This window comes from Cryptotermes secundus, unplaced genomic scaffold, assembly GCF_002891405.2.
Source record: "Cryptotermes secundus unplaced genomic scaffold, Csec_1.0 scaffold1105, whole genome shotgun sequence".
Lineage (NCBI taxonomy): Eukaryota > Metazoa > Arthropoda > Insecta > Blattodea > Kalotermitidae > Cryptotermes > Cryptotermes secundus.
In genome coordinates, this window is record NW_019718631.1 from 1,447,320 (window position 1) to 1,457,843 (window position 10,524).

At 38.6% G+C, this 10,524-nt stretch overlaps 1 protein-coding gene across 1 annotated transcript in view; it reads left to right on the forward strand.

Annotated features, from left to right (window-relative positions):
- The first annotated feature begins 29 nt into the window (after positions 1–29).
- LOC111862854 (RNA polymerase I-specific transcription initiation factor RRN3) overlaps positions 30–10,524 on the forward strand; it is a 16,218-nt gene continuing 5,723 nt past the window's right edge. Inside the window, exons 1-5 of the mRNA XM_033750862.1 lie at positions 30–368; positions 3,578–3,667; positions 6,837–6,966; positions 8,157–8,262; positions 8,713–8,865. Of these exons, the coding sequence (XP_033606753.1) occupies positions 171–368; positions 3,578–3,667; positions 6,837–6,966; positions 8,157–8,262; positions 8,713–8,865 (677 nt within the window). The 5' untranslated portion in view covers positions 30–170. The remainder of the gene's footprint in view (positions 369–3,577; positions 3,668–6,836; positions 6,967–8,156; positions 8,263–8,712; positions 8,866–10,524) is intronic.

The window sequence follows — 10,524 nt, forward strand, 5'->3', positions numbered from 1 at the left end:
TGGTAATTCTGTGCAACTGGCGACACGTAAGTGGGTCAATACCGAAAAATGGCGGTGATAGCTTTGTTGTACATTAGTCAATGTCAATTATTGCCAGGATTAGGGACATAAGTTTTGTTTTGTGGTGTTATTTTTTTACACTGCACAAATTCTGAGATCTGTGTGCACCAATGTCGGTGATCACTACGTCTGTATCTGGCCTTTCCTCAATTTTGAAGAGCCCAGGATTTCGAAAACGGAACACAGAACAACGTGTTCGCTTCAGGCTGCCCGAGAGCCTTAAAACTGTTTTGCTGGATTTCATCAACAGAAGGAACATAAAAGCTTATGAAGAATTGATTTATACAATTAGAGATGGAGATATCCAGGTAAGTATATGCAAATATGCATTGCCACGTATGAATTTCGAGTGGCGTGCTCACAGCAGCCGGTTAATATAAACTTGTCGGTAGTTCAAGTGAATATATTAGCACGTTAACAGCCCTGCCCGTTAATTTTATCCTTCGAAGGGCTGGATTGCTACTTAGACGTATAGGACCAGATTATTTCACAACTTAGTATAGGGAATGTGGAAGTGTTTCAGACTCGCCGCTGTAAAGTTTGTCACTTTGTTGTTGATGTGTTAGATTATACACCATGTCGTGAGGAAAATTTAAGAAACATGCTTCGTATTCCCTTCTGTTCCACCTCCCATGCCCTATGTTATCTCATTCCTCAGAATGTCCTTCACAACTGCTTAAAGTTATGATGTTGATTTGGATGGTAGTTCCTAATTACCTGTAATAAGTAACAAAATCTGACTGGCGTAAATCAAAAAGTCATATGTGTTATGTATGTGACTTCCCTCGTCACTACTAATAAGAAAAGAAAGAAAAGAACTGGCTGATAAGCTTTGTACTCTTGTTTGCCTTACACCAGTGATTCTCAACCTTTGTAAGACCGTGACTTGGTAATTTGTTTTTTGACAAGGGCTTCGTATAATTGATGCCAGGGCCCGGTACCAGGTCACGACCAGGCAGTTGAGAAACACTGCTTTACACCCTAATTTCTAGGATGTATGGGGTTCATTTATCTATCCCTTCATCTGTTACTCTAGACTGGATTACCCATCAACTTACTTACTCATGGACATGAGTTAAATAGTTTTGTGGTGGAGGTTTTTATTTTGAGATAGTTATGTGTGTAGGTTAAAATATTTTGAGTTAAAATTGAAACGTGTTTCTTGTCAAAAATTTTGTTCCTAATTATGTCATAGAATATTGCTATTATGGATTGTGCTTATGTATTATAACAGTGGTTCTCAACCTTTTTCAGACTGCGGTCCGGTAAATTCTTTTTTCTGTAAGATGAGGGCCTGGTACCGTGCCGTGGCCTTGCTGTTGAGAATCACTGTATTACAGTATGTGCATTATATCTTTGATGTGTTTAGTTACTGAAGCTGTTGTTTTGGCTGTTTGGATTGTGTCATGGAAGACTTTATGAATGTGGCATGTGAAGATGTAGATTGTTGATGGGTACTCGTATTATGACGTACTATGTGTGTATCGCTGCTTGCATGTTAATTATTGTGTTATTGTTTCCCTACTTTAGGAACACTGATGTGAGTAACTACCAAATTTCAGACAAGCAACTCACATTTTAATTTCAACCAAAAATAGTGTAACCTACTGATGAAACTAACTCAGAACAAAAAATGTTGACTGCAGAACTACATAATTATTAAAACATAGATTTTCAAATGTAAACATAGGCCAATGTATAGAAACAACAGCTGAGTGGAGAAAGTAATATAATATTTGTCTGATGATGGCCATTTGGGCAGAAACATGTAACAAAAATTAAAGATATATTGATTATTGATTGGATTAATGATGTACTGTTATGTGTCAGCAGAACTGCCATATCTAATATTCTTTTCTTAGCCTTGTATATACTTAAATTAATGTTTACCTATGTGAGACAAAACTGTATTCCATGTAGACTCATGTAATTAGTCAAATTAGTTTAATGAGTGTGTGGGAACTGCCCACAGTCAAGCAAGTGTGACAACGCAAACGTCATTGCTTAGCAACAACGAGTAAACAACGGTTGCTAGGCAAAAACAAGTAAACAGTGGTTGCTAGGGAACTTATAAACACGGTAACCAGCAATAGCAGCACCTATTACGTTACCGTGTTTATAAGTTCCCTAGCAACCGCTGTTTACTTGTTTTTGCCTAGCAACCGTTGTTTACTCGTTGTTGCTAAGCAATGACGTTTGCGTTGTCACACTTGCTTGACTGTGGGCAGTTCCCACACACTCATTAAACTAATTTGACTAATTACATGAGTCTACATGGAATACAGTTTTGTCTCACATAGGTAAACATTAATTTAAGTATATACAAGGCTAAGAAAAGAATATTAGATATGGCAGTTCTGCTGACACATAACAGTACATCATTAATCCAATCAATAATCAATATATCTTTAATTTTTGTTACATGTTTCTGCCCAAATGGCCATCATCAGACAAATATTATATTACTTTCTCCACTCAGCTGTTGTTTCTATACATTGGCCTATGTTTACATTTGAAAATCTATGTTTTAATAATTATGTAGTTCTGCAGTCGACATTTTTTGTTCTGAGTTAGTTTCATCAGTAGGTTACACTATTTTTGGTTGAAATTAAAATGTGAGTTGCTTGTCTGAAATTTGGTAGTTACTCACATCAGTGTTCCTAAAGTAGGGAAACAATAACACAATAATTAACATGCAAGCAGCGATACACACATAGNGTGTAATGAAGTAAGTGTGAATGTTGTTAGGAGGACAGGCTTCTGTGAGATAATGTCATGTTGTTCATTGAAAGTCAGCCAACATTTTGGAGGAACATATTGCCCTCATCCTCAGGGTCAGATAGGCCGAGCAAAATATCAGCATGAAAGCTTGTCACCTACTTTGATGCTGATATATTTCTCAGCTTATTCGACCCTGAAGATGGAGGTATATGTTCCTCCGAAACATCGGTTGACTTTCAAGAGACTACATGGTGTTATATCCCAGAAGATAGTACTCTTGCTGTGAGAACCTAGAATCTTGCAAGTGTAAATGTTACGTAGTACTTTTTCAATAATTTCTTCTACATGTGGAGGCAACCTTTATTCTCATTTCAGTTGCTTGATTGTAAAGATTTAAGCAGACTGCTGTAAATATCTGCATAATGAATTAAAAATTATTAGAACAAAATAAGCAGTTTCACTTGGGGCATTGTCCAGCTTCTCCCCCCCNTCCCCCCCCCCCCCCACATTTTAGGACAGCGAGTTGATGTGATTGCCTTTGGAGGTACAGGCAAGTATTTCTTTTATGAACAAGAAGTTTAGCCAATTTTTATGCTTTATTCCAGGGCAGTGATGTTTTGCAGTAAGTGGCAGTGTTCCAGGGATGTATTTCCCTTCTGAACAAGGAAGATGAGTCATTCTATGTTACATTGTAGAACAGTGACTTGTTGCAATTAGGAACAGAGTGTCAGGAGTGTATTTGTCTTGTTAACAAGAAGCTGATCCATTCGTTTCTTCTTTTTTTTTTTTTTTGTAGGACAGTAATTTGATGCAATTATTGACAGAAGTCCAGGAATGTATTTCTCTTATGGACAAGGAGCTGAAGCATTTTGTTGAAGCTCTGTTGGTGAGTGCTAAAAACTAAACACTGGTTCACTTCTGAATGTTTATGTTAGTTATGTGCATAGCGCTGTTGTCTCACATTTGGGAGGTGCATAGTTTTCTTCATTCATTAGCATTCTACACTTTGCAGTCTCTAGACTTTATAAGTAAAAAAAAATAAAGTTATTCCTGTAACGGGCCATATAGGCCCATAGGTTTGTGAGATGTTGAGGTTCTCCCATGCCACATTAGATGGTGGCAAGGTTGTCAGCTTTACGCGCTGGCCGCCCTTTACACCCAAGAATATTCCTGGTACTCATTTTTGTTAGAGGCCGTGTCAACCCCAGGGCCACAGTGCGGCTGGAAGGATTAGGTGAATTTAAAAAATCCAGTGACCTCAGGACTGGAACCTGCAACCTTCCGGCTTGTAGTGTAGTGCCTCAACCAACTATGCTACCGCATGCCCCCCTCTAGGCTTTATATACTTCCATAAGTCAGCCAGTTAAAAACAAGATCACTTGACATTTCCAGAGATTTCACTTTTACTTTATCCATTTTATAAAAGTTACAGTCTGGAATGATTTGTTTTCATTTTATTGAGTTAGTGTACTCTTCATAGACCCCCAGTCTGTGATTGCTGCATGGTCTGTCCGTTAGGTTGTTTGGCCCATTTCCGAAGTATCTCCTCAAAATTTTGCTTCCAGGAATCGTAATGGAAGTAAGTTTATGCGCACACATGCTTATGTTTGTGCATACACTTGTCCACATGTGTTTTCTCCCATCCTTCTAAGGAGGTTTGCAAACACCACTGGCCTTAAACGGAGTTCTCTAGGTATTTATTATGGAAGGCCCAGGAATTTAAAATTTTGCCATTTGGTTTCCTTGTAAATTGTTCTCTAAAACAGAGAAAATTCTGCTTTTTCGGGGCTGCATAGATGGGTAGCTAAGATATTGTTTAAGTCAGAGGCAGCAATGACTGCATGAAGTCCAGTGATCAGAATTTCAAGGAACCAACCAATTGCTGTCACAATTACATACTGCCTGTCTTAATGCTTAACAAAGGGGATATTGTAGTGCATGTATTACACCACCATCAGCTTTTGAAATTAAAAAAAAAAAAAGTGCAGGTAAGAACTAATCACCTGCTTTTCTTTCACTGAAATGTGAGAGTTTGATGTGATAAGCAGAAAGGAACTTGGTATGTATGTGTAATGAAGTCAGTAAAACAACAATTTTGGAGGCTGCAGTGTTTGTATTACTGTTGGGAATGATTTATGATGTACGCTGTTGAAATGGCCTTAGGTGGCATGATATACATACCAAGTCTGATGATTGGTGCAGGTGTGGGAGCCACCCACATTGAATCAAGTGCCAGCCAATCAGTACAGACCACAGCCGCTCCAATGCCCATTGACTCATGCACTGCAATGACAATGTTACCCTGGCACAATAGTCACAATCATAGCTAGGAAACATTCACTGCTAAACAACGGCTCAGTAATCGGGTATCTACAGAAACAGGCCGCAGTGTTGGTATTGCTGATGGGAGGGATTCGTGATGTACATCATTGAGATGGCTTCATGTGGCATGATATACATGCCAAGTTTCATGAAGCTGTGTATAGGTTAAGATTTTGGTTCAGAAATTTGTAGGGCTATAATATTGGTATTACTGATAGGAAGGATTTATGATTATGCTGTCAAGACAATCTCAGGTGCCTTGATATACATACCAAGTTTCATAAAGGTTGGTTCAATATGTGCACACAGGTGATCTCATAAGCCTACTTTAATTTTTTCAAAATAAGTAATTGCATACTTTGCTTACTTGATTTATTTACTCGCTTTCCAAGAAAGTAATGATTTAGTACCCTGCTTGTCAACACATTCTGACAGGTTGACAGCAATATGTTAGTAACAAACATATTGATAGTATGCCTGATGTAATAGCCTGTCAGAAACTCAGGTCTCTACAACACTTCTCTAAATCAGAAGATTAAAAGTTAATGGTCGTAATCATGTGTGCATTTCTCTGTTAGTAAATTAGGCTTTTAGTTCCACCCTTTTATGACTTCTTGCACTTATTCTTACACTGGAGATTTCACAGCTTCTACAAGAAGTTCCTGAAAGATGTTAAAGTTCTGTTATTTAAATAGCCCCATCTTCATGGAGAAGGCAGTGAGACGTAATTAAAGAATATTGGAAGTCACTGATGTACCTCTTTGCAGAGTTTGTGTTGAAGTAGCTTCCCAGTGTCTAAAATTGTGACACGTAACTTCAGAGATCTGTGTTGTTACCAGTTTCATAATTTGTAGTATGTAGTTGTTTGCATAAAATGTACAGATGTACATAGCATCACAGCTTATTTCAGCCATGCATATTCCTTTTGGGGGAGGAGACACAATTATGGCGCTGTCTTCAGTCTTTAAAACATAAGTAACTTTTGTTAAAACCTTTTTGTGTAGGATGTAAAATTACAGAGACAAAACCATGCGGAATCCATTTTTACTGTTCTGTTTGGAGATAATAACTGATGGACCTATTATAGGAACCAGATTTAATATGGCTGAAAAGCTAGCAACAGAAATGTGGATGCACCCAATCAGATACAGGAAGTACAAGTACAGTAGAACTTGGTTATAAGGTCATCAAAGGGACCTAAAAATAGTGTCGTTATAAACGAATGTCGTTGTAACCGAAATGGGCACTTCCACAGTAGCCTTATGTTAGTCACGTAAAAATCTACCAAAAACCGAGTAAAATGTTGCATTTGTAATATCAAAGACATATTACAGCGCTTTTCACTGACAATACACACCGCACTAATACTGTATATTAAAGGTAGGCCTACTCACCAAATTACAGTAGATTACATCAATTGTTGTGCCTTACTGTACCTAGATACGAGTACAGTAATCAGTTATCTTCATCTGTTTCCTGTTACTTGCCCAATATACACTTTCTAAATTACGTTCAATGTCCATATCAGAGAAATTCAGGAATGAAAATGACGTTACATACGAGGTTGATGCATTTGTGCATGTCGTACTAAGCAAGGTATAAAAACAGTTGCTTTATGAGGAATTAGTTCGTACCATTGAATATTTGACGCAATAGACAAGGTGTCGCAGAAACCGATGTTGCTATAACCAAGTTTTACTGTATATCGTTCTTATTATTGTGGTTTGTTTCAGATGTTGGACTGGGTGCACCGAAACAGCGAGATTGTGAAGAAATTTCAGGAGTTCCTACTGAACCTGCTGTCAGCCCATAATTATTATACAAAGAGTGCCCTTGAGAAGTTAATGCCAATTTTCAAATCAGGTGTGCTTTTCTTTTTGTACAGTCAAATTGCAATCATGCTGGAACTGTCAGCAGTAGTCTCTGTGTCATCGTTTCATCATTTTCATGAAATGCACTTATTTAAAAGAACTTCTTGAAAACTTTATGTATGTATATATCCCCAGTATTGGTTATTGTGATCTCATTTGGATTATGTTAAGTAGATGCCAAGGTAGCACAGTCAGTATAGTGACTGGCTACAGGCTGGACGACTGAGGGGTCAGAGTGCGAGTCCATGTAGGGTCAGAATTTTCTCTTCTCCATATCATCCAGACTGACTCTTGGGCCCACCGAGCCTCTTATCCAATGGTTACCATGAGCAGTTTCTCTGGGAGTATAGTTGCAGGGATATGAAGTTGAACACTCACCTCCAGCTAGTGCCAAGGTCAAGAAAATGTGGATCTATACATCCATCCCCCATATGCCTTCATAGCATAGTGCTTAATTAGTTAAGCGCAGGAACAACTTTACCTCAAATCTCTTAGTACTGTGTAACCGGCATGAGGCTATGTTCAAATCACTTATAATGGCTCACTGACATTTGTTTCAGAGGGTAGTAAAAGTAATCTCTTTCTTCTCTAGTAATTTGCAAGTTTTAAAAATTTATTTAATAACAGGTGTTGCATGATGAATTTTATTCCAGAATTTTTGTAAGTCTCTGAGCTGATATAGCTCAGTTAGTAAAGAGACTGCCCTCGACCTGGTTCATATTTAATTTCTTTGGCTCAGGCATTGATGCTTCTCTCTTGTATATAGGAGGTGTGTGCTTTGAATCTCATCCTGAACACTATCGTGACAGTGCCCCCTCCCCCAGTTTTGCTCAACCCCTCCAGGCACATGCTGCTATAGTACCTCAATTAGGCTGCAGCTGCTTCCTTCTTCATCCTTTTCTGGTCTATTATTTACCAGTCGCTCTTGCCATCTGATGCTATATAGTTTGCACTGCTTACAGTGTTGCTAAATAAACCACAGCAACATATCACATTCAAACTTGCTCTGGGCCCACTTAACCCATACCCTGTGAGTACCAAGGTCTCTTTTTCCAGGAATAAAACAGTCGAAATGTGAAACTGATTACACAGCTTCATCGCTCTCATAGAATATAGTGTAGGCACAGTAAGTCAGTTTACGAGTATATCAGTGTGTAGCTGACATCAGCATTTTCCTTTCAGTTGGTTTTGAAGAGGAGTGGACAAATGGAGTTTCTACAAAGAAAGAGGTGTTTGTGTTTGATCATGCCCATGCTGTCTTGAGGGTTTTGCTGCAAGTGATGCCAATGTAAGTAGCTTCTTCAAGGAATTAAAATCTTGGCAGAACTCAAATTTTTGTGTAAAGCATGATGTGCTTCAGGTCTTCGTTATGTGTAAAACTGTAACAAATGAAGGTACAATAAAACTTCTTGAATTGAAATGCAGATCTTAAATGAAGTAGGTGGGAGAATGTGAACTGAATTCAAGTGGCTATGTCTTATGAACGTGGTACATAACCTTTGGGTTCCATAAAAGGCAGTCAACTGCATATTCAAGGATCTGGATTGTTGTGTTATATATAGTCCCCTCTCAGTAATACGATCTCAGTGAAAGCATTCTAGTAAGCAACACTGTGGAAAATGAAAAGAAGGTGGAGCCCTCATTTTCATGTGTGTACTACTGAATTTTCTTCTTGTATCTTCTGCTTCATTTTTAAAGCATTTGATGCGACTAGCGCATTATTGTTATGTTTCCACAGGGCTTGTGATGTCTTGGTACAGGTTGTGGTGAAACATTTCCCATATCTCCGTCGTTCCAGCCATGAACATGAATGCTTCATTTACAACATGCTCAAGATAACTGAGTACCAGCCCAAGTTGAGGTTAGAATTTCTTCTCATCATCTTCAAGAGGTATATAAATTTAAGTTTTTAGCTGTCGGTCAATGTGGATTAAATGTAGATTCAATTTCTAAGACATTCAGAAAGTAATTCCCACCATATTTTAACAGAAAACTATGAAAATGGCTACACTTGTACGTTTGACTTTCAACAGATGCTGGCAGATAGCAAAAATAGTCAGTATACAAAATGGTGCCACATAAGACTTTGTTTTAGTTGCCTCAGCACTTCATCTCCAGTTTCTTTACTGGGGATTATGCTTCTTTCCATTAGTGCCAGAGAGGTGTGAAGTTCCTCCACTGTGGTGACCTCAATGGTTGCAGCTGTGGTTGCATAATGAGATCTCTCCAACAGCATTAGTCTTGTAGTGCGACAGGTTTCTTTCTCGGGAGTTTTGAAATTTAGCATATGAAATTTTTGTTCCATGACTGAGACTAAGCTTAGAGCAATGGTAGCCTGTCCCAGAGTGTAGGACTTAACACTGAGAATGGATGATAATTAAGACACTTAAAATTTTATGTGGTATTTATTTGGTGAATAACATAGGCAGGATATCATCAGTGATGTTATTCCTTTATTATGGTAGGCATGGTACATGTATATTCTGGTTTACTTTTCATTGTGATCTTATTCACATTATTACACTTTTCATAATTTAGTTTTTTATTATTAAACTTGCAGAGAAAAATAATGTAGAAGTCTTTCACAAAATGTATATTAGATGTGACATTAGTGATCTGGAGATTTCATTGTACAATTTTGATTGCTATTTGAAAGTTTAAGTGCATACTTTTGTGGTATCAGTAGTCTCCTTGTTGATACACCACTGACTTGACTGCTCAAGTAAGCCCTGCCAACTGACTAAGTCTTTCAAAGCCTATTAATCTGGCTTATATTAAATAAATGACCTCCATTAAGGTTCCAAAGAGGTTGGTAAGAATCTGTCTAGCTATCATAGAACTCGTGTCCAGGGCTAACATGAAGCTCCAATACATTATTCATTATCATACAAGGATTAGTTGGTTGTTTACGATGATGGTACACTATCCAAAATGTCCATTAGGTTTGTCTGTGGGCAGCAGTCTTTTGTATATGCAGAATGGCAAGGTTCAGTTTCTGAGTTGTAAGAGTAGATCTGGGTTAGTGTCTTAACGCATTGCTCACTGATGTCATCTCTGAGACATCGCCAGCTTCCATGTCCAAACAGCCATCTACATCTCCAAGACATTCTGAGTTTGTGCCAAGATTGTACTAGTATGTAAGATTTGAGGCTTTCACGGCAGTGACTATGAAGAAAGCAGTCTTCTGGGATTTGGCACCGTGTATAAGTGGTGTTAACCGACGTTTCGGAGGAACGTATCACCTCCATCTTCAGGGTAGAAGAAAAAGTATAAGAAATCTGCAAGCGACAAGACCGTGAGAACGGTAAAAGCAGACTGGAAAAAAAAACCACAGCTGTGTGTGAGCAGAGAGGGAAGGGGGGAAGGGCAAGTATACAAGTGAAAGCAGTGGTGTGGGAGGGGTAGGGGAAGGGAGCTGGGGCAAGCGTGGTTTTGTGTACGGGAGAGAAAGCAAGGTTAAAGGCTGGGCTCTAACCGTAAGCTGAGGGGGGGGGGGTTGTTATGTTGGTTGGTCATGGCCTTGTGGCCTTCTGGATCTGGCGTCATATCC